Source organism: Orcinus orca, chromosome 19 (assembly GCF_937001465.1).
Source record: "Orcinus orca chromosome 19, mOrcOrc1.1, whole genome shotgun sequence".
Lineage (NCBI taxonomy): Eukaryota > Metazoa > Chordata > Mammalia > Artiodactyla > Delphinidae > Orcinus > Orcinus orca.
Window position 1 is genome coordinate 22833822 of NC_064577.1, and position 24561 is coordinate 22858382.

Here is a 24561-nt window from a genome sequence, read left to right on the forward strand (position 1 = left end):
GCTTGTTGATCCGCATTATCCTGTTTTTCTGCTCCGTTTTAGACCCCCCTTTACAATCTCTTCTGTGGACTCCCGGGCTTTGGCCTTTCCCCTTATCACAGGTAAGCTGTCTTCTGGTCTCTATTTCTTGCTTCTTCCAGCTATACTTTCTCTTTTCTTCAGTGATACCATCTATCCCCAAGGGCCTCCGCAGTCATTTCTGCGGTGATTTCCAAATTTCTATCCCGAGGGCGCACCGCTTTCTCAAACTCAGGTCCTGCCTTTATATCTGTGTGGTGACACATGCCCCTCAATGTGGCACGATAGCCTCTCAAATCTGAAAACAAAGTCTTGAGAAGAAACGCTCCCTGATGCTAAATCTAGGTTTTACAGTTGATCTAACAGTTGGGACTCAATGTCATAACATCTCGGAAAGGAAAGAGAGATGAGTCAATCATAATAGGCAATGATAATACAGTTAGTCTTAGTACCAGGCAAAGTCAAACCGGTGGTGTGATTTCAGTGAAGAGAGAAGGGTCAGTTGCCTCTCTCCCAAAACGTCTCCCTACTCACACACTGAAAACTGAAATCACCGGGGCAGGATTTCAGGTATCAGGGACCAGAACTATATTTTTCCACTAGAGACTCAAAGTGGTCACCCATCAGAGCATCTTTACCCAAGGACAGTTGTGCTGGGAGAGTGGTGAGAACACGTGACAGTACTGGGCACCGGAACGGTGGCGGGGGGGGGGGGGGGGGGGGAGGCGGGACTCCGCGTGCTGGGGAGGATGGAGAAAGGAGAGACCAGGGGCAAGTGTCCCTCGAGAGTTCTGCGTGGCGCAAGCCTGTCCTCGGCTGAGGTGGTGGCGGCAGCTCTTACCGTGAATCAGTGGCGCTGAACTGGGAGAAGAGAAACCGCTGAAATTTTAGCAAAACTAGAGCGGAAAGGAAACCCTTCTGTTCCATCCCAGGAAAGGAGGAGACGTAGGTCTGACTTTGTGTTGTTGTCAGAAGGCGCTTTGATTCCTTTTCAGCCTGTAATCCCAGGAACGCTGCTCCCCAAAAGCCGCGTGCAGTCGGATGGTTTTAGGGTTTTCTCTGCCCTTGTGGTTTTGAATTATATAGACTTTTAGTGCTTAACTACAAACAGAGGATTTTCCAGGTGGGGGATCGGAGTTATGGAAAGAAAAATGCTGAAATACAAGTCACTGGGGTAATAAGGTCTCTTGGATGTGGGTAGAAAGTTCTTGACTTAGAGCCGAAGGCTTACCGTGTATACCGAACAGCTCAGCATACCTGGAGGGCCCCGGGGATGCGTCAAAGAACAAAGCCTAGCTGGTTTTGATGTGTGAATTGGTTACAAGCCAAAAATAATTTTTTTTTTAAATGGCCTCATCACCAAATTTTAGTTTATCAAAATGCGGTGACCTCCCTCAGAAGTGTCCCAGGCATCGGGCCCCAGTCCGAAGGGCAGGGGTAGAGGCTGGGACCAACCTTCCCAGGCAATGGGAGACCCTGGACAAAAGTGACTGCTCGCCTGTCATGGCTGCTGTGACAGCCGCATTCTCGTGCATACTTCGTTCTTCGAGGTTCCGCAAGTTTATCCTCAGTGTGCAAACATTACAGACTGATCTTAATCCTTTTTCCATTTTGTCTAAACGTATGAAATTTAAAATATACTTGTTTCTAAAATTAATTACCACCCTCATTCCCACTGCTAATTTTTTGCTGCTCTTGGATCCTTTTCAAAAGGCGCGCGCGCGCGCGCGTGTGTGTGTGTGTGTGTGTGTGTAGGAATGTTTTTAAAATGCATATCCTTAATATACTAAATTATAGAGGGATACAAGAAAAGAATATTGGATTTGGGAGTTTAAGGGGTTTACTGGGGGTATTTTGTCGTTCTAGTTTGGTTGGGGGTTTCTGTTTTGGGGGGGTTGGTTTGGTTTGGTTTTGGTCTTGGTTTTCGCTTTCTGGTACCTCTGAGTGGGCCCACAGTTTTAGTCAATCCGATAGCAGATACCAACTCAGAAAGTGTCATTTTGTTCCCCCACCCCGTTGCCCTGAAGTTGTGCTCGCTCTCCGAACTCACTGGGCTTCTCCACTTGGTTCCCTGGACAGTTTCCCAAGCTTGCTCAGCCATTCGCCTCCTGGGCTTCTGGGTTGAGGTGCTGTCAGATCAGATCGAAATCATGTGTTAAGGCTCAGTGAGACCATAATTGTCTTCAGTTTAAGAAGCATTTATAGAGGTCACGACTTCGCTACAAAGAAGGTGGCTCCAATCCCTCACTCTATGAAAGGGAATGCGGGGTGTGTGTTACACCAAAGGCACCAGGACCCCAAGAACCAGCCGTGGGCTCGTTTTGTCCTCTAGCTCTGTGTACGTCAGGGGTGGGTGGTACAAAAGCAGATGTAAACTATTTTTCAAATACTCCTCTGACTTAGCATTAAAGTTCCCTTAGACCAGATGCCAGTGTTTAACTAATATCCTGCAGGATCCAAAGAGAAGGAATTACTCATCGTGTTTCGTTCGTATAAAATCTGAAATAAAGGGGAGAAAAGTACAAAGAAACCAAAGTACCTTGACTCTGCCTTGCCAGACTATGGCCATTTGGAAAGAGCTTTGCCTCACTTATGAAAGCTCAGGAGTGAAGCGTTCTTTTTCTTTAATTATCAGTTGAATTTGCCAGTATTTGTTATTAGTGCTTTTTAGTGAAAACAAAGGCAGACCGTTGTAACTTCTCTCGCAAAGCCCTTTGGCTATGTTTTTTGGGAGGTGGCTCTGTCCTTTAAGCACTTCCATTTCCTTGTGTTATTGATTTATACCTTGCTCACCGCAGTGCCTGCTTTGATGGGCTGCATCAATTAAGACACAGCAGAGAACTAAACTCTTGACTTTGAATAAAGTTATTTTCTGGGGCGCTCCCGACATATTGCTTCTAAAGCTTCACCAGGCACAGGGGCCCCAGGCCCTGAATTCCAGGGCCAGTCGCTGGCAGATCATCGGCCGCGTCGGCTACTAGGTCTCTTGTCAGATAGCAGTTGTGTGGGAAAGGCCCGTACAACGTAACACAGAGGCTGGCAGCGGAGAAGGGCCACTGAGGTTAGCTAGCGTGAATTTATAGTTGACCCTGTCAAGACAGTGTGCGTGTGTTATTGTTGTTGTTTACTCTCTGCGGCCCCAGGATGAAGAAAGCAGGTGTCAGGGAGCCCCCAGAGCTGGGATCTGGCCCAGAGGACCCGGCGGTACCAGACGTCAGCGTATCAGGTCTAGGTTAGGTCAGCAGGAGAGATGAGGAGAGAGCTGACCAGTTAACTGGGGAGCAGGCAGACTGTGGGTGGCAGAATCGTGATAGGGCGAAGAGGAGGTGAGCTGGCTGGAGATGCAGAGGGAGGTTTGGCTCCAGCTTGCGGCCGGCGTGGCAGTTTCCCCCTGGCGTCGCTACCTCGCGGGCCGCCTGGTCAGGACCCTGGTTTTCAGGTGCAGAATCAAGGCCCCTGGCAGAGAATCTCGGCTCCGGCCAAGAACTCCGTTAGAAATAGCTGGTGGGGGCTTCCCTGGTGGCGCGGTGGTTGAGAATCTGCCTGCCAATGCAGGAGACGTGGGTTTGAGCCCTGGTCCGGGGAGATCCCACATGCCGTGGAGCAACTGGGCCCGTGAGCCACAACTACTGAGCCTGTGCTCTAGAGCCCATGCTCCGCAACAAGAGAGGCTGCGACAATGAGAGGCCCGCGCACCACGATGAAGAGTGGCCCCGCTCGCCGCAACTAGAGAAAGCCCTCGCACAGAAACGAAGACCCAACACAGCCATAAATAAAAAAATAAATAAATTTAAATCACATAGGCTTCTAAGGAGACCTCTGCTTAAAAAAACAAAACAAAAAAGAAATAGCTGGCGGGAACTCACACTGGTTTAAACAATAAGAACTTTTTGCTTCATGTAACTGAGAAGCAGTGGAGGCTTAACCCAGTTACTCAAGTTATGTGACCAGAAGCCGGTTGCTCTCGCTCCGTTTTCAAGCTGCATTTCCTTATCGTCGGCTCCAGCCCCAGCAAGTTTTCTTCCTCGTGGTTGTGAGAGGACTGCTAGTTCCTGGTCCAGGCTCAAATCACAGAAGAGAAAGCTCCTTTCATAGCAGCTCCTTTGTCACCGGCCTGAGCTCCAGTCCTAGTAGGGACCTGGCGCAGCTGGCAGGGGAAAGGCAGCTCATGCCTGGGAACTGGGTTAGTGAAGCCAAGCATCGCCTGGGGCCCGAGGGCCCTGGTCCTGGGGCTGCACGAGTAAGAGAAATCCAGCCGTTTCCAGGTGCTGGGCCTTGGCCACTAAGGAGCCTCCTGTCCTTACCTGTGTTGTCTGAGCAGCTTGCGAGGTCTGGGCTTGCCAGTGAATAAAAGGCCAAGTGACACAGCAGGTGGGGGTGGAAACGCCCATAGTGTGGAAACAGAAGCTGTTAAAATCGAGGTGGTATCATGGACTGGTTATCGTATCCACCTAGAATTCATATGTTGAAGCCCTAAGCCCCAGTGTGATAGGACCTGGAGATGGAGACGTTGGGAGGTGATTAGGTCGTGGGTGGAGCCCTCTGGATGGGATTAGTGCCCTTGGAAGAAGAGATGTGAGAAATGGCGTTCTCTCTCCACCCTGTGAGGACCGTGGCCGTCTGTAGGTCATGAGGAGAGCCCTCGCGGAACCCGACCCTGCTGGCACCCTGATCTTGGACTCTCCGGCCTCCAGAGCTGTGAGAAAGAAAGGCCCGTTGTTTAAGCCGCCCAGTCTCGAGGATATTATTGCAACAGCCTGAGCTAAGACAGGTGGGAACCAAGAAGCCAAAGGTATCAGGATGGCTCCTCTGTGTGGACGCTGAGCCCTGACAGCATCAGCGGGGCTGAGAGAAAAGGCTCTGCTGGAACTCTCCATCAGTCACACTTTATAACCATTTCATCACAAGTCCTGTTATTTCACCTCCCGAAAGTCACCTCAGTTCTGTGCATCTTTTCCATCCGCCTCATGTGTCTGTCCTCCACACTGCCACCTTTGTTGGAACCCTGATCACCTTGTGTTCAGGTGAAACAGCCTCTCCCTCCTTGGCCTCCCTGCCTCTCCCCTCTGAGTAATTTCCTTAAGTGCTGCTGTCATCGTGCTTCCCTGCTTGAAAATATATGCCTGGCTCCCACTCACTGAGCGGACTTCTCTGCCAGACGTCTGAAGGTCTCTGTAGTCTGGGTTAATTGACTGTCTACTGTTTCTTCTAAGCATTCCTTGACGTCTCCAGTCAGGCCCTCGGCTGGGTGGGCTCTGGGCGTCCACACCTGCCGCACTCATTTTTCCCTTGACTCGTGCTTTCTTTCCCTTTTGCCTGGAATTGCCTTTCACCGAACCTTTGCCCATCCAACTGCAGTTCACCTTTGGGCGCTCACCTTCTCCCTCAGTCCTTCCCAAACAGTGCCACGCCACAAAGAGCTTCTTCTTGACCCCAATTTCTGTTATACTTAGTTTCCCCGTAGCTGTTTGTGGGCTAATTTTGTTTCCAAGGAAATGTTAAACTCTCTGAAGACAGCGTTTAATTTGTCCTTGTCCCCCCGCCACATACACAGAGCACAGACTAGCGCTGGTGACCTGCTAGGCGCTCAACACTGGACAGGACAGGATAGGTAAAGAGGGACCCACTGGCACAAGGTGTGTGTCCAGTCCTGGGCACGCCATAGGCTGGTCTTCCTTGAAGCAGCCCCACCCGTCCTAGGAGGCTCCCACCTAACCGCCCACCAGGCTCTACCATCCCGCTGGCCTGGAACCCTTTACATTAAGAGAAGATTGCTCCAGGGACCCTGAGATGGCGGATCCGTGGCCTCCACGCCTACCACCAGCCACCCTTTGATATCCTGTTGCTGGTCCCTAGACAGCGTGCTGGCCTGCGCCTCTCCCAGCTTCTTAGGGACAGTCACCACCTGCGATCCAGAAACACAGTCGAGCTACACCATGAATAGATTAAATTTAAAATTCCAGACGAGTCTTCCAAAAGTTCCCATTCCGTCAAACATTTAATTGCCTTAAGGGACGTTTAAAGCATATATTAGCTTAAATTCACAACAGCCCTTCTATTTCCAAGATCACTGGACCAAGGTCTCACAAGGCCACTGTTAGGACAGGGACTTGGGCTCATCTGTCTGACTATTTAAAATCTTCGTCAGGCCAGAGGAAGCGAGATTAATTTTCTCAAAGAAAATCTTTGAGGAAAAGATTTTCTCAAAGTTGCAAAATAAATCGTTCACATAATGCAAGATAAAATAGTATCCTTACCCCAAATCTTAGCCTTGCAGCTGCCAACGTCGGTTTTAAATCCACATGGGAGGTAAAGAGAGGGGATGGAATTGCCACGGAGCCCTCAGTTACCACTTGGCCCTCAAGCTGCCCAGACAGAGGCTTCTGATAGCAGCCTCCAATGGTTGGAAATAAAGCACACACAGACCTTCGAGAACTCTACCCGAGTAAGAAAAGACCCTTTCTGTTTGTTTTCACGTATAAATAAGGTAGTTAAAATTTTCACCGTAGTATGTTTTACCTTGAGGGCCAATAAACACAAAGAACGACAGTGTTAGTCATCATTAGTCGTAATTTCAGAACACAATGTTCAGGGTCTTTCTAATTTTAGAGAGTGATTTTTCTCTGCCATTGAAGTCAAGAAAAAAGCTGTCCCACAGAGGAGCGCACAGCCCTCTGCCACCAGCGACAGTGGAGAGCTTTCTTCTTTGTCTCGTTTACTCTCTGCCACGAATTCTTCTCAGACATCATCAGAGTATGTTTCTCGATTTCAGTACATTTTTAATATGAAAGCAGTGTCTTCCGACTGAAAGAACAAAAGCTTCCTGCTCTTGATTTGACCTTTGTTGGTTTGATGTGTTTTAAAAAAGATCTGGGCAACAGTTTTACAAAGAACGCCCAGAGACATTCCTGGAAAAGCGACTGAAAATAATGATGAAAAGGACTAGGAGCGGAGGCTTCTCGCTCAGCCTGACGCACGGCTGCTCTCCCCACACAGTCTCTTAAGGCCATGGTGGTTTTGTCTGAGTCAGGAGCAACGCACTGAAGTTTTTTAAAGATACTTTAATGGGACTGTTTCTGACAGAAATTTTACTTTCACATCTGTCCAAGTGAACCAAGCCAAGTTAATATTCATTACTGATTTATCTGATTTGTAAAAATAGAAACCCCAGCCTCTTTTTAACTTCTTTTGGCCACACGGCATGGCATGCGGGACCTTAGTTCCCCAAGCAGGGATTGAACCTGTGCCCTCGGCAGTGAAAGAGCTGAGTCCTAACCACTGGACCTCCAGGGAAGTCCCTGAAACGCCAGCCTCTCTTGAAAGCCTGAAAGTGGACCGCTCTCTGGCCCGCCATTTCCCCATCTCACCTAGCACAGGTGTGGTGCTGGTCATGTGAGCCCAGGCATATGTCTTCGGGTGTGTTCTGCTTCCTGCGGCCTCCAGCCTGCGTAAGGGGCTTGCAAAGATGCCTTTATGTTGGCAAAAAAATCCATGTAATATTTTCACACTTCAGACAAATAATGTAATCTTATTTTTATAATCTCCAGTAAAACATAGCACCTACCCTCAGGGAGCCCGCAGCCTATGGGAAAAAGCAGTATGTAATCAATAATTACAATTTATGTGATAATGAGGTAAAAGCAGGGGCGCTGGGGTAAGGAGGGCCTCGCTGTGGGTGTCGGCTGAGCTGCTAATTAATTAGCTGTGTGACTGGGGGTAGAATAGGAACCTCTCTAAGCCTATTCCTCCATGCATAAAAAGCCGTAAGTGGACCACATGGAGCTGATTGATAGGGAGATTAAATAAAGTATGATACACTACGCAGAAGACGGCACCTGATGCGTAGAACACACCGGGTAAAGGTCATCGTTGACGGTGATGGTGATGATGACGGTCACAACTGTTAGATGCACAAGGTTTGCGGCATCTTAGAGGAGGGAATGGTTACCTTGACCGCAAGGCTGAGGACGGGGGTCCTGGAGCAGGTTCCGTGTGAGAGCATCAGGGAGCAGAAGGGGCACGGGACAGCGTGTGCAAAGAAAGGCACGAGGCGCAGAGTGGGTGGGGTTCTGGGGAGAGACGCAGGTCGTTACTGGAGCACAGATGTCCTGGGAAGTCAGGCCCAGGTCAGCTTGAGAAGGTCCTTGGGTGACCCATGCCGAGGACGTCGTTCTTCAGCTACAGCTAAAAAAACCATGGAAGTACTTTTATGATGGGGGAGAGAGGGCTGGGCGGTCAGGTCCGCCTTTCAGGGAAACGGGCCGGCAGCGCAGAGAGTCAGCTGAAGGGAAATCTGGAAGCAGGGCGGCTGCAGTAGGCTCCCTGTCCTGTAGTAGAAGTCAAGATGCAGTAGCCTCCAGTCAGAGACCTGAGATTTCCCATCATCTACCGCATGGATCCTGACCGTACAGCCTCCACGTGGCTCCCTCAGCCGCTGCCCCTGCACGACCTCCATCCACAGCAGACAGCGGCCCCCGCCGGCGTCCCTAAGTGCCGCACACGTCACCTCTGTGCCTCCCACTCTCCCCTCCGCCAGCAGCTCCTGTCCCTTTCGTCCACCTAGAAAGCATCCGGGTCAGGTTCCATCACCTCTGTAGAGACTTCCGTCCCCCGCTTAGAGGTGATCAGTCGGCCCGGCTCCTGTCCGGGGCCTGTCACACTCCAGTCGTGCCCTTTCTGCACGTCTCGTGGGGACAGTGTAAGCTTCCAGGGGACAAAACCCGTCTCACGCTCACTCTGCTCCCCACGCAGAGCTGTGCCGGGTCGCCAGCCGTCACGCTGGCTGGACACACACCCTGACCGCCATCGCTCAGAAAGCCTGTGCGACGTCTTGATGACTCCACATTCCCTAACTTTTAATCGAACGGAAATTCCTCGTGCCTCTGCCGTGTGAAGGTGAACACTCGGGAGCTTAGTCGGTGACCATTGACGTGGTGTTTTGAAGCTTTCTGCTCTGAGGCTGCGGGGCCTCGGTTCCCATCAGCTGGGAGGTGAGGGGACTCGTGCACAAAATCCTCATTCTGCTCACTGGAGCCGCCTGCGTGCATCCCGGGCGCGCCGTGGGACAGTGGCCGCCGTCGTGTTCCTACTTTGTGTTTTGTGTAGAACGCCGTATCTGGCAAGACAGGCCTCCTTAAACATAGGAGGTAATTGGTGCTTTGAGGGAGAGATTTAACTTATTTATAATTGTCAAGAGTTTAAAAATGCAGGAAAGAAAGAGCAGTCATGGCTTGCCTATTTTGAAAGATGCCCTCGAACCAGTTCGAAAAACCTCTGACTAAATCAGGTATTTTGCACGATATCTAACTGAAGGTTAGATCTGGGCACTTCTAGTGTAATTTTTGCTTTAAAAATAGGAAACAACGGTTTAGCGCTGATTGCCTCTTGAACTCTGTTGGTAGCATCGCTGCTCACCAGCATCTCTGATGACTGACAGGCTAGCTGGGCGGCCCCGTTTCGTGCGAGGTGGCGGCGTGCCAGGGAGACGACAGAGGTGGCCTTGGCCTCCCGGCAGCATCTGACGGCTGACGGCTCTCCCCTCCTCACTTGCACCCACCTCTCTGGCCATCCCGGTCCTAAACGTTGGTGCCTCCTGTGCATAAGTCTTGGCTCCTGGGAGATTCCTGGTCTCTCTCTCCCCCTGCAAGGAGCCCCCTTTCCCCGGCTTCTGCGTCCTCCTCTGGCTCAGTGGTCCTCAGGTGTCCAGGCCCGGCTTCCTCATCAGCTGTGCTCGTGCCTGTCTCCCGGGCACGTGAAACACAGTAAATGCGAACCCAAAGCAGGCCTTCTCTTGCCCGCATTCTCACTGTTCTTGGCACGCGGCTGAGACGTAAATTCTCAGTCGACTCACCTCGGGCTTTTATTTTTCACAAGCCACTCAGTCGTCAGCTTCTGTGATGCGAGGTCCCCACAGCCGTCACCCTACAACAAGAACGTCTCCTGCTCCCTGCACCACGGCTGTCCCCTGAGTCCCAGGCCACCTCCCCTCCTGAGCTTCTTTACAATATTTCCGGATAATTCCTCCTCCCAGGAATGAGGAGGTGGCAGTTTCCATCGTGGTTCTCGCTGGGAGCCTGCGTCTGCATCCACGACGTGGGTAGGATAGTATCTCCCTCCCAAAGTTTATGTAAGGAGTAAATACAACCTTCACGACGTGTGGAAGGTTATCTGTCAGCTCCTTAATACAGTGCCTGGTGTCTGTCAGATGCTCCGAAGCGGTGCTTTCTCTTCTACTTTCTGTACTTTCTACGCCATTAAATCTAAACTTTATTGCCCGCCGTGATTTCAAGGTCCCACCTCCCTATTCAAACGTATCTTCGTTCACAGTATTACTGAGCACCTACCGTGTACCACGTGTTCCAATCTCACTTCAAGGTACAAAGAGGAAACATCCAACGGAGCCCAGACCCCGCGTCCGCCTTACTGAATACCAGTCTCACTGCATAGGTCTTCCTGGCCTTTTATTCACAAAGTCGAGTACACGTCTTGGGTGTCTCCCCCTGCCCTTGGCTGGGGTTTTGCTCCTCCGTCGATGGACACCCCCTTTTCAGGAAGGGCTGATCGACTCTCCTTCTGGGAGGAAATCCAGACAGTAAACAAAAGGGAAAACCGCGTGTCTTCCCGCGGGCATTCTCTCCAGACCCTATCAGGGACGTACCTTTTGACGTAAAGTGGACAGTTTGCCGTCCTCTGACGCGTGTGAACTTGCCCTCCACGTGCCCACGCACCTCGCCGCACGGACTCCCCACCTTCGGGTGAATCTCTGAGATCACTTTTGATCTTGGCAGCCCCGTAGGTACTCTGGACCTTCTGAAGGTCCTGTCATCTTAAGACAAAGACTGGCTTAACACCCACAGTTGTGTGCGCTGAGGTTTTGATTCGTTCATTCACTCAGCAAATACTAAGGAGGCGCTGCCACAGGCCAGGCAGTGAGCTGGACGCCCGAGCTGAAGGAGCCAGCCAGCCGGACACCGTCCCCGACCTGCAGTGTCACAGTCTAGGGCAGGGGTCGGCCCGCTTTCTGCCAAAAGCTAGACAGAAAAGGTGTCAGGCTTTGTGGGCCACAGGGTCTCTGTGAAGAGCCCTCAGCGAGGTCATGGCCAAGTAGCCACGTCGGTGATACGCAAACAAACGCGCATGGCTGTGCTCCAGTAAAACTTCATTCACCAGAAATAGTGGTGGGGGCTGCCCTGGTGGCGCAGTGGTTGGGAGTCCGCCTGCCGATGCACGGGACGCGGGTTCATGCCCCGGTCTGGGAAGATCCCACGTGCCGCGGAGCGGCTGGGCCCGTGAGCCATGGCCGCTGGGCCTGCGCGTCCAGAGCCTGTGCTCTGCAACGGGAGAGGCCGCAACAGTGAGAGGCCCGCGTACCGCAAAAAAAAAAAAAAAATAGGTGGTGGGCCGGATTTGGTCTGCAGTCCAAAATTTGCTGACCCCTGGTTGAGCAGATGCATCACATAAATGCAGGTTAATATTTTGCACGTTCTGCCTTGTTTCAATAGGAATGTTTTGGGTGCGGGTGACAGAAAAGGCAGCCCAGGCAGAAGAGTCCAAGGATAGGCTGACTCCTGATCAAGGGCTGGTTTCAGGCTCTCCAGTCTCAGCTCTTCCTCCTCTGGGCTGGCTCCACTCTGTCACCTCTAGCTTCTGGGCAGCAAGATGGCTTGTCACACCCGAGTGACATCCCCTGGTGAAGTCCAGCGGGGAATGCAATGCACTGTTGGCACTGCATTCCGTACCCCCAGCGCCACCGTCCCTAGACCCCGCTTCCGCCCACCACCTCCCAGGCTTTCCGACCCCTTCCGACCCTTCAGAAGCCCAGTGTCTTTGTAATGCTCTCTACTGACCCCCCGCTCACCCTCCCTCAGAGTGTGGACTGGACTCCAAAATTCTCTCTTGTTATTTCGCCCTCCCCACCAGTCAAACTCAGTTTTCTTTCTGGCCTTCAACTCAGCCATAGAAGGACGGGGTTCTGCATAAACTAACCCACCGTGAATAGGAGCGTCTGGTGATGTCCCTTAACCCTCCCACAGATTTCTGCTTGGGAGGGATCCAGGCTGGGTGGGTGGTCTTGAGCTGGGATCCCTCCCTGAAATCATTGATCAGGGAGCACTTGTTCCCCACCTGCAGCGAGGGTCTGAGAAAACCCGTGGACACAGCAGTCACTGTTGTGGCTCGGCTAAATAATACGGCTCAAAAGCAGCTCGTGCTTCCAGACGCATGTAGGTTATTTCGATTGTACAATGAAGATTCATTTGCGGTCGATTCTGAATCCATAGAGGCTTCTGGTCATGATGTCCTTTCTCAGTCAGAGGCTAAACGGAGCCCTCAGGCTAAGTACGGACACACGCAGATAATCAGCCGAACGTCCAAAAGGTTGGCTACACGAAATATGTACTTCAATTTAATTCGTGACTTATATGCATAATAACATAATGAAATACGTTACATGCGTCTAACCTCCATTATATGCTGTAGTGATGTTTACTGAACTTGACTAAGTGCCGCTGTTGTAAAAATTATACACGTATTGAATCCTCTAGTCCTCACAGTAGCCTCGAGAAGTTTTCATTCCCATTTTCCTGATAAGGAAACAGAAGCACAGAGAAGTTAACCTTCCCAGGGCGCGCAGTTGAGAGGCACAGCCCAGATTCAGTCCCCGACGTTTCTCTTCCAGAGTCTGGGCTCTTAACCCCTAGGCTTTACTGTACTGAGTTAAAGGCAGGTGGCAGCCCGTCTGCCCTTGTACAGGAAAGCTCTGCTGGGTCATGTTACGGGGCACCCCTGTGCTTCAAACACTCAGCGGTGATCAGTAAAATACAAATAAAGCAGAAGATGTATTTGGTATCAAAAGCATGATGAGCACGTGTGTGGCTGGAAGCGGATCAGAACCCCAGAGTGGTGGGTGAAGCTGAAGCCTCCGGGACGGGACCAAGCCCGACAGCAGGCAGAGGCAGCTGGGAGGAAAGGCCCGGGGACGGAGATGCAGAAAGGGCTCTTGCTGGTGAGTGACAAGAGACTGGGTCGCAGCTGGAAAGCCAGCCTCGTGTGGAGACTGTGGACCTCCGTCACCTGCCCGTAACCAGGGCCGTGGCTTCTCCAAGGCTGGAAGGCAGCGACCCAGACATAGCCACATCAGGGTCTTGGGAAGCTGCCCCGGCTGGGTGCCTGGACCTACAGCAGCCCTGAGAGCACCGCAGAGCAGGACCCGCCAGCATCCCGAGTCCAGGTGGAGGCAGTGGCACGACCCCCCATGAGACAAGAAGGAACCATCAGAGAAACACGAGAAAGGCCCTGGTGAGAACAGGCACCCGGGCACTTGGTGAATAAACTCAAAGCAGGCTAAGCTGTCTGATGTTGCAGACGTGGGGAGACTCTCTGGGGAGACCACGGGGTGAGAGACGTTTAAGGGCCAACTGGGGACCTCGTTGGCCACGTAAAGGATTTTGATTTTCACTTTAAAGATTGAGCAAATTTGACTCGAAAAGCAAAACCAACATACGGGCATTGCAGTAGTTGGGGGCAAACTGAGGCACTGTGGACGGGGATGGGCCAGTGGAGAGGCAGCTAGGAGGTGACAGCAACTCTAAGAGTCCTTACAGTTCCTTGGCACTCTGCCGAACTGACCCCACGGGGCTTGGTTGGAACGCGCTTTGTAAAGTAACACTAGGCACTGTCACTCTGCTGACCCTGCCGACACGTGTGAAAACCTGCAGGATTTCCCAGTGGCGACTCAGCAACTGGCCTCCCCACGGCTCAGCCCTTAGGAAAGTGAGTCTGGTATTGGCTGCATTGCCACCTGTGATAAAATATCGTGTGTTTGCGACCCCGTCCCTACGTTGTTTGTACAAAGCTACTCACTTCCGTCTCGTTGTTTTTACGATAGGAGGCTGACGTGTTTGCCATAGTTTGGACGTCCTGACATGACTAATTGATGCAGGGCCACCAGACATGTGTTACTTCTCCCTTCCATATTTTTAATGAAATGATAGAGTTCCAAGGTTCAGTCTTTTTTTCAACATCACTTTGAATTTTTCTCTGCAGACACCCTCTTGGCTCAGGTCCACTTCATACACTCCTATTTATCACATAGTATTTATCTGATTATACAGGATGTGAGCTTTACTCCATTGTGATGCTGAACTCCAGGTCTGAGGTTCTTGGTCTTCATAGTCTATTTTTTTTTTTTTTTTTTTGCGGTACGCAGGCCTCTCACTGTTGTGGCCTCTCCCGTTGCGGAGCAAGGCTCCGGACACACAGGCTCAGCGGCCATGGCTCACGGGACCAGCCGCTCCGCGGCATGTGGGATCTTCCCGGACCGGGGCACGAACCCGCGTCCCCTGCATCGGCAGGCGGACCCCCAACCACTGCGCCACCAGGGAAGCCCTTCATAGTCTATTTTTAAAGTCAAAGGGAATACTGTCAGTGCTGTGCCTTCGAGGGAAAGGTGGGCGGTCTGTGGCCAGAGGCAAGCACAGCCCTCCCTGTTCACGTGGGTACCAGGTTATACATACGCCGTTTCCACTCGGCTTACATTACAGGAGCGTCACTGTTTGTCATGATGTCCTGAGTTTCCTAATCTTCCTTTCCTAAAGGAAAGAAGATGGAAATGGAGAGAGAAGTAACCATTGTGGAGAGAGGGAAGCTGTGTCTATTGGGTGGGATGCTGGAGGGACGAGGAATAGCGGATAGTTCTACACGGTGCTTCTCGAGGGCAGTGGGAAGGGTGAGGTGGGACGGAAATTCCTTCCAAGAAGGACTCAAGCGAGAACGACCTTTGAATTCTTCCGCATTTCATAAACATCATTCACTAATACAGTTGGACACTGTATGTGAATAAGATTTAATATTCAAATCTAATAGTAAAATAGATTTACATGTAAACAATTTTGACCTCCCTTAGTTTGTATGCCCATCAAACCCTTTGCTTAGATCAACCCAACTTCCCCTTGTTTCTTGCCAGGTTAACAGCCAGAGGGGGAAGGCAGGGAGGAGGGAGAGGGGCACGGTTAGCAGTTAGCAGTTAATAGTCTGCACTTAGTCTGTAGACAAATGTCATCATTCCCTCATTATTTCCCCTCAAACACATCCTGGGACAGACATGGGGACAGAAAAATAGTAGCGGGAGTCAAAAGTGATAAACAGAAAAAAAAAAGTGATATACAGGACTATACGCTAATTCTTTCCTTCCTCCTTCTCCTTTTGCTGTGGAACAAACTTAGATATATCCTTCACTGGTCGGACTTTAAAATGTGTGCTTATGTGGGGGATTTGCGGAACTTTTGTTTTAGGTCAGTATGTGTACTGCATTTGTACAGATGTTTAAAAATTAGTCTTATCATAAATGCTTGGTAAATTAAAATTTTAAACTAATGGGAAAATATAGGGAAAACATACCATATTGGAACCAATTGTTGTTGGCACTGTTGTTATAGTTGTCATTAAAAAAATTAAATAAATAGAGCAAAGATCAGCTGGATGTCTGGAAGGATGTCCCCTGGCCCCTGTTGCGCTAGGGAGAGCACAACTGTGCAGTGGATGAAACTGCTGTAGCTGGTGGTGTCTGTGAAGGAAACCCGTCAGCATGTGGGAAGATTGTGTGAGAAACTGCAGAGCACAGTGTCTAAGAATATGTGCTGGAGGGTCAGACTGCTTGAGTTCAAATTTGTGCTTACCTCATTGGGTTGTCAGAGGGATTAAACACTTCTTAAAATACTCAGAATTGTAACCGGCACATAGAAAGTACTCAATAAACGTTTGCTGGTAGTAACGTCATTAACCTCATAAGTAGAGTAAAACGGATTGGTTAAAGTTTTCCATGACTTTATTAAAGTCATAGGCGTCTGCTTGGTATAATGATGATTAAATTCAGGATTTGGGTTTAAGGATTCAGGGTAGTAATATTTTCCTGAGTGATAGTCTCACCCACAGGAGAGGTAATGTCGGATTTTCCAAGGGCCCATTTTAAGTTCACTCAGATTCACCAAAATCATAAAAACAAAGAAGAAAGGGATAGACAGAAAGTAGAAGTGCCAAGATCCTCAATAAAAGTTGGGGAATGTAGCGTACTGAATTTTAAAAGTGGTGCAAGGGATGGTGGTGATCAATGCATGACCTTGCTCACGCACAATTTTCTGCTGTCTACGACTCGCCTCCAGTAGAGGGAGACCATCAGGTGTGAAAAGTGAAGTGGGAAAAAAAGAGAGTCCAGAGAAGCTATGGACATTAACTAAAGAGCTTCAGTACTTGGCCCTGACCTCCAACGTAGCTGAAAACTAAGAGCAGGTGGGCCCCAAGAACAAACGAAATAATAGGTTTGATCAAAGGGTGTTGATGACAGCAAAACTGGACCATAGCTGTGGCCTGCCCCAGCTTACTCCCCACCTCAGCATTCAGAAAATTGCTGGTTCCATTCAAAAATGAAATTTTAGTTTTTTTTAAAAAAGGAACTAGGTTAAGAGCCTTGCTAGATTAAGAGAGAGAGAAAGAAGGAGTGGAAACAAAAAGCAAATTAGAACATAGATCTAATGGGAAATTACCCAAGAAGTAAGGAGAAGGTTCAGACAAATTACAGTTCTTTGAAACCAAAACAGTTCTTCATAATGTCAAGGCATTTACAAAACACATTGACATATCTCTCTGTCAAGGAAAAAGGTGGGGAGAGAGAGAAGAAGAAGAAAAGAGACGTGTTTAAAGATGATATAATTCAACAAAGATGAGAAGTGATTTCTCAGAGTTTAGGAAAAAAGGTAGTCAAAATCAAGAGATTACAGAGATTGAAACCATATTAGAAGAAACAAAAATGGGAAAATCATAACTGAAAACATCTAAGGAAATACGGTGATCACACAAAATAAAATGAAAATAGAAAACAGATATAAATTGATAAGAAAGTAAAATAATAGAGAAAATTGTAAATATGGAAGATTGTCTAAGAAGAGCCAACACATGCAAAATCTCTGTTCCTGAAGAAGAGAACAAATAGAAAAAAAACATATATAACATGAATATATGTAACTATTGATATAATAGAAAACAATTCTAACAGATGAAGCTTTTCTTCAAAGAATTGAATATAAAGATAGAAAGAGGGACTTCCCTGGTGGCACAGTGGTTAAGACTCCATGCTCCCAATGCAGGGGGCCTGGGTTCGATCCCTGGTCAGGGAACTAGATCCCACATGCATGCCGCAACTAAGGAGCCCTCCTTGCCGCAACTAAGACCCAGTGCAACCAAATAAATAAATAAATAAATTTTTTTTTTTAAAAGATAGAAGGAGCACGCACATTGTCTCAGGAAAATTGATATAGAATCATTAATACCAAAACATATCCCAGTGAAGTTACCTAATCCAGGGAAAAATAAAATCATATGGACATCCGAGCAGAGGAAGAAAGTCACATTCAACATGGAAAAAAAATTAGCCTAACTTCAGACTTCACCATAGCAATGCCAGAAGACATTGAGGAAACACCTCCAAAGTTCTGAGAGAAAGAACGTGGGACAGAAGCATTTTTATACCCAAACAAGTTATATTTCAAATGGACAGGCAGAGGGCAGACATTCTAAACAAACAGGGATACAAAAAATAGAGCAAACATGAGTCCTTTTTAAGAGTAGTAGCTCAAAATTTCAGAGCCAGTGATGAGTGATAGAAAAAAAATACTCAATATATAGTAGCCTGTGCGCCCTTGATAAAGGTTGCCCCTGGAGTCTGATTTATAAACCATGTGTTTTACTTTGTGTTTGCCTCTCATTTGAGTCAGCTGACAGATGTTACTCTTGGACTTGCGTCCAAGAAGATAAAATGGGGAAAATCAAATATTTCTTCAGTGGGAGAGGCCGTTTTTCATCATTTTTGGTTACCCTTTAGGTGTAAATCACAAGACTGTAACATGCCTCAAAAAATACTTTGCTCAAAATTTAAAAATTGTGTTCTAGAACATCTGCCGTGGGATTTTAGCAGGTAATAAACTATTAGAGCACATTTCCCCCTTAATTTAGTTTAGTATAAGAAAATTTGGGAATTAAAGGCTAGTAATTTTAAATTATCCTCAGTTAGACTTGTCTAACTGAACTCAGTGGCACATATTTTCATAGTCTATTACCTTATTTCCAGGTGTATCCAATGACTCATTTGTGGGATACACTGCAACTCAGCTTTAATATTTAGTTAAGGCCCACACAGCACATGCAACACAGTTTTGAATTCCATAGCATCTCAGATTAGGAGAAGGAGAAATGAAGAAACAGAGCTGGAGGAGGGCACCAAGACGGACACACTCACATTCGTGCTCACCCTCAAACACACCTCTTCATCCTGCTGAAGCACATTCTCCCAAAGACTTTTCTTCCACCTTCCTTACCTGTTTGTAGTTGGATGAGCTGCCAGCTTTTCCTTGACCAGCCCAGTGACCATCAGTTAGTTGAGCAAGACCTGGCTGTATTCCAGAGGCAGAGGGAAACTCATGAATCAGAGATGCTCACGATGACAAGGGCCCTCTGGTTACCTGTATGGGGAGGCTTGGAGACACAGCTGTGCAGATTTTCCTTCACTCACATCTTCATAATCACATGGTGATATCAAGCACCCAGGTACCTAGATGGTTAGCGGAGAGTGTCTTAGCCAAACAGATGACATACCACGAATTGTCCTCACACACAGCTTAGTATGATCACAAGCCACACCCTGATCAAGAAGAGGACGTAGGATTAGCATCATGTGTACATAATGAGTGGAGAAGAGAGGACAGGTGTTTTCCTTATCCAATGCCAAAAACTGTGTCAACGAGGATTTTAAAGAAGTAAAGTGCTGGTGCAGGGACTGTCTCTCCCAGATTGACAAGGACAGAGCACCTTGTTCAGTTTGTGTTTCCCCTTATTTCATCTAGGTTGTCTGGTTTCTGACCACATGTAACAAACTTACCTTTGTAATGAATGGACATTATTCTGGGATTTCTTAAATTCAAAACAATCATTTCTGTGGTTAAAAAGATACGCTTTTTTTGCTCATTTTAGATAACTTACATACGACAAGAATATGAAACAAAATTTAAAGGATTGATGCCAGCATCTCTAAGACAAGAACTTGAAGACACTATCTCCTCCCTAAAGTCACAGGTAATTTCTAGAATCAGGGAATTTTCCAAGGGTTTAGATCAGCGGTCCCCAACCTTTTTGGCACTAGGGACCGGTTTCATGGAAGACAGTTTTTCCACGGCCGGGGGGAGGGGGGGGGCGCAGGGGGCAGGGGGATGGTTCGGGTGATAATGTGAGCGACAGGGAAGCTTGCCCGCCGCTCACCTCCTGCTGTGCGGCCCAGTTCCTAACAGGCTGCGGACCAGTACCAGTCCACGGCCCGGGGGGGCTGGGGACCCCTGGTTTAGATGATGTGCATATCTTAATTAATGTTTGTTTCTGAACCGATGCCAGAAATCCATGTGATGTCACAGAATAACCGAGTGCCCAGGATGAATTGTTTTTTGTTTTGTGGGGTTTTTTAGAATTTTTTCTTACTAGCTTAAGAACTCTTTGTCTTGATAAGATTTTCTTAAAAGCATCCTTGAAATTGAAACTCTCAGTTATGGTTACTTTTATTTACAGTCTGCATTCCAACACAGACTCACCCTTTTATTCTTGGTTCCAGGCCCAAAATGCCATCAGTTAGCACATTGCTAACTCCTTATCATGTGAAAGTGCAGAGAAATAAAAAACATGGCTAAGTTAGAAGCATTTTTACTCTGGTGTATTTTATATGATTGTCAGAGATAACAAGATGCATTTTAGGATCGAGGCAGGATAATGACATGGTATTCAAACAATTCGGTTAAATATTGATATTTCTGCTGAAACGTGTAGTTCTTGGTACAGTAGTTTATAAGAGATAAAATTGACTTCAATTTAGATATTAATTAAAAACTTCCTACATAAGTTTTTCTCTAAAACAAGTTTTATATATTGCTGTAAATATTTTATATAGCATTAGTTTTATAGATTCCTGGTTTTTTAAAAAACAAATGTTTTAACTCAACATGAGAAGAAGTTCACATATTCCCATTTCTAATACACTTAGAAATTTAAAACATACTTTTTTCCTGGAAAAGCTCTGCAAGGGAAAGATTTCTTTTCTCTTTGTGCCAAGAACAATGCCTGTCACAGAGTAGGTCCTCAAGAAATTTATTTACGAATGAAACAAATGCTGTAGTTTGATGAAATTCACGTTAGCTATTTATAATGTATAGGACAGATACGTGGAGCAGATGTTAGCCGTGCCTTTTCTGTTCCCCTCAGCAAAAGTCTCTTATCTGAAAATGAAAAGTTCATTACATCAACCCTTATGCTACTGTTAGCTATCGCTTCTGTAGGCTAAGAAGTTTGGCTGTGCTCACTCCTACCTATAAAAATAAGTATGACAGGAGAGTGTTAACTTACAAAGGATCAGGTCGTCTTTATTTACGTGGAAGGCTCTCCTCAAGATGTGGCTTACCCATTCACTTTGTAGGAGGACTTCCTTAGGGTCAGCTGTGTAGGACCCAGCACCTTCAGAGCAGGTATTTTTAAGAAAAAAAAGAAAAAAAAGAAAGAGAAATCTGATATCCACCTGCAGGGCTTCTGTTATCATTCACATCATTTCACTGTAATAAAAGCCACTCAGCCTCCTAAAACTGGATGTTGACCCAGAAAGAGAGCGCTGCCAGCTGCGTGAGGGCCTCAGAATCGGCAGCTGTGCAGAGGTGCAGACCACAGAGCGAGCAGATTTAGTTTGAGAGCGCAGGTGCCTGTGTTTTTGAAAATTGTTGGAATTCCAGTGGCAAAGCACGGTGGAGGCAGGGAAGTGGGATCAGTGTAGTCCTTGCATCTGTCAAAGTTATCAGTGGTCCTGTGGGTCACTGGATTAATTGGATAAAATTCAGACCAGGGTGATGTAAAGAGTCAGAAGAGCAGCGGGACCACTTTGATATGTACCCATTTAGAAAAGCCGTGCTCAGGGAGATCAGCTCGGTGCTTTGTGACCACCTAGAGGGGTGGGATAAGGGAGGGTGGGAGGGAGACACAAGAGGGAGGGGATACGGGGATGTATGTGTACGTATAGCTGATTCACTTTGTTATACAGCAGAAACTAACACACCATTGTAAATCAATTAGACTCCAATAAAGATGTAAAAAAAAAAGAAAAGAAAAGCCATGCTCCCTCTCTCCAAGCACAGTTTCTACTCTGCCAGCTGTCCTGTCTTGCATAACCATGTTTCAGAATCGACCGTTGCCATGGTTTCAGTTCAGACCAAAGAGACAAGAGTAAAGCTCCAAAGTGATCAAATGCCACTGACTCCTGGTCACGTTAAGCCATAGTGTAAGTGTCCGGAAACCACTTCCAGTAGGTTGTGGAAAGTGCTTTTGAATTTATGCCTGATACAAGTACTTTTAATAGTATAGAAATTTGTGCTTCAGGATAATCCAACCATGCTGTGAAGGTCTGACTGAAGAGACTCTTCTTGACAGCCCAGTTTCCCCCATCCCTAGCCCCTCAGGGGCAGGGGCCACAGGGTGGTACCTGCCAGGATCTCTGGACGAGGCAGTTCCTATTAGTCACTTCCTGTCATCCTCATGACCTTGGGAACCGGCTGTCGTTCACCCCATTTCACAGATGAGGCATCAAGAGAAAAGGGAACTTTCCTAGCGCTGTGGAGGCCAAGTCAGGAGCTGAACGCCAGTTGGCCTAACTCCAGACAGAGCGCAGGCTCTTTCCACGACAAAATACTACCTCTGCAACCTCAGGGAATCCCCGGAGAGATTAAGGTTTCTAGTAGGCAGTGATGTTGTTTCCACTCACTCACTCATTCCTGAAACAGCTAGGGAATGCCAGCTACATGTCCAGCCCTGAAAAAGAAACTGGGGTTACAGAGACGCTCCAACATTATCCCTGCCCCAGGAGAGCTCTCGGGTGTGAGGGAGAGACGTGAAGACAGATCACCAGAAGGCAGTTGGAAAAGTGCTAAGAACAGAACAGGAGAACACAGAGGAGGGGCCGCTGGCTGCCTGGGGCAGGAGGTGATGAGGGGCAGGGTTGGAGGGGGGCGGGGCAGAAGAATTCAGGAGCAGAGGTGACGTTGAACCCAACAGTGGACAGTGAATAGGAGGTAGTTGGCCAAGCATTCCCAAGCAGACGATGGCAGATGGCCACAAAGGGCCAAAGGGCCGCAGAGTAGGAAGGATGCGAGGTGGAAGGTGGTGATGGTGGAAGAGAGGAGATGAAGCGCCCAGGTGGGCCAGGGCCAGGTCCAAACAGCTCTGCAGTGCGGGGTTTGAACTGGGTTCTGTAGCCTCTGATGGAGTGCCAGTGGGGATGGGATGTGATCAAATACAAAACCACAGCATTAGCATTCAACAGATCCTCTGCGTTTTATCTAGAGAGTTGTCTGAATTTAAATAAAATCCGACCAGACACTGTATCTGCACAGTGTCGCCCTGTAAGCCACCTTCACCTCTTCTCACACGAGGTCTCTTTTCTAGGTTAACTTTCTGCAAAAGAGGGCATCCATCCTTCAAGAGGAGCTGATGACCTACCAGTGCAGAAGGTACTGTTGTGGCCAGAATGTCTCCTGAGTAGTTTGTACTGTCTGCACCTGTGGGTCTCCTGGTTGGGTGTTAAAATCTTCATTAAAAATGCGTTGGGGCTTCCCTGGTGGCGCAGTGGTTGAGAATCTGCCTGCCAATGCAGGGGACACGGGTTCGAGCCCTGGTCTGGGAGGATCCCACATGCCGCGGAGCAACTGGGCCCGTGAGCCACAACTACCGAACCTGCGCATCTGGAGCCTGTGCTCCACAACAAGAGAGGCCGCGACAGTGAGAGGCCCGCACACTGCGACGAAGAGTGGCCCCCGCTTGCCTCAACTAGAGAAAGCCCTCGCACAGAAATGAAAAGCCAACACACCCAAAAATTAATTAATTAATTAATTAATTTAAAAAATTCGTAAACATATCAGTTTTGGAAAAAAAGACTTATTTTTCGTAAAGAGCCTGTCTTGGAGAAGACCCCCTCCTTATACCATCCAAACGAGATGAGGGTCCGCCAGTGCCTGACCAGGCCGGGCTCACCTGCAGAGTCACGACAGGACGTTGTCTTGAAGCCCAGTTGCAGGGTTAAGGAGAAGCTGTCTTCCTCTTAAGAGAGTGAGATGGCGTGGTCCTCAGTGTGGTCACCCGCATCTCCAGAGCCCCACATCCCTGGACGCTTGGCTCTGTAGCAGATGTTTACCAACCCCAAATATCAATAGATAAACGGCTCCGTGGTGTGCAAACACTGTGCCCCCAGGAGCGCACACCTCGGGGATGCAGGAGACCCTTCCAGTCAAAGGTTCCCAGAGACGTCACTGACATAGATCACATTTACCTGTTCTGACAGCCCTCCTCTTAGTACAGTGAAAGGCTGAACCATTTAGTTGGCACTGAATTAAAAGTAAAAACTTTGGATACACAGTACCATGTATAAAATAAACAACAAGGACCACAGGGCACTATAGCGCAGGGGACTATATTCAATATCTTATAATAATCTACAATGGAAAAGAATCGAAAAAATATGTACGGAGATATACTTGAATCACTTTGCTGTGCACCTGAAACACACAACATTGTAAATCAGCTATACTTCAGCTTTCAAAAAGTAAAAACTTTGTGACTTTTCAAAAGATTCTTGGTACAGATAGGGCTTGATCCCTTACGGGTGTCAGTGATGAAATTTTGATATCAAACATACTTTTTAGCCTCTCTCCAGCTCCTCCTGAGTTAGAACATATTTTGTTATGGACGTGCCCGTTAAACCTAGAGAAGGTTGTAACTTTGGGGTTTTTGATCTTCAGGTAACCACGTGGTGACATACCTGAGTAACCCAGGAGAGGGGGATGGAGCTAACCGTCTGGACAGAGCTTTGGATTTCTTCCCACAGGTTTGAAGATTTGGATGTTGTAAAGTAAATTTGAGATCAATGGCATTTTTTAATACTTAAATGTAATTAAGATCATAAAAACATGCATCACTCATACACTAACGGGGTGGTTTTATTTGTGTCTGCCTACATTATTTTTTTTAACATTCCTTTATTTCTGATTTCCATATCTGTGTGCGTTTGAGTGTGTACTGAGAACTGCTTATATTGGGAAAAGAAATGATTTCTTGCGATGCCTTGTTAATGCCTTTACATAGAATTTTACCAGTTGCAGCTGATCAAAATCACGTTTGTAGAATCATATAAAATTTAACGTTTCCATTGTTTTCGTGTTCATGTTCATATATTATTAAAAATTACTTTGTATTTTCAGTTTTATTTCTACTTTTTAATTGCACCTCGTTTGCTAAAATAAATATGACATGGCAGTCTTTCCCTAGCATATACTGACCATCTCAAATTGTGCTACGGGAAGAAATACCTATGTCATGTCAGAAATCAAACCCATAAGTAGTGCATTTATTTAGAACAAAAGTCACTGAGTCACCTGACGTCAGTCCAGGTATTTGTCATGTTGGTTGTCAGTCTCATCTGGGACC

The 24561-nt window shown here is 47.7% G+C and overlaps 1 protein-coding gene across 26 annotated transcripts in view; it reads left to right on the top strand.

Moving 5' to 3' along the window:
* CEP112 (centrosomal protein 112) overlaps positions 1-24058 on the top strand; it is a 412427-nt gene extending 388369 nt beyond the window's left edge. For all 26 annotated transcript variants that reach the window (XM_033438326.2, XM_033438327.2, XM_033438317.2 and 23 more), the window contains 3 exons: positions 19036-19137; positions 22528-22592; positions 23877-24058. In XM_033438326.2, coding sequence (XP_033294217.1) covers positions 19036-19137; positions 22528-22592; positions 23877-23880 — 171 coding nt within the window. In that variant the 3' untranslated portion in view covers positions 23881-24058. The remainder of the gene's footprint in view (positions 1-19035; positions 19138-22527; positions 22593-23876) is intronic.
* Positions 24059-24561: the final 503 nt, after the last annotated feature.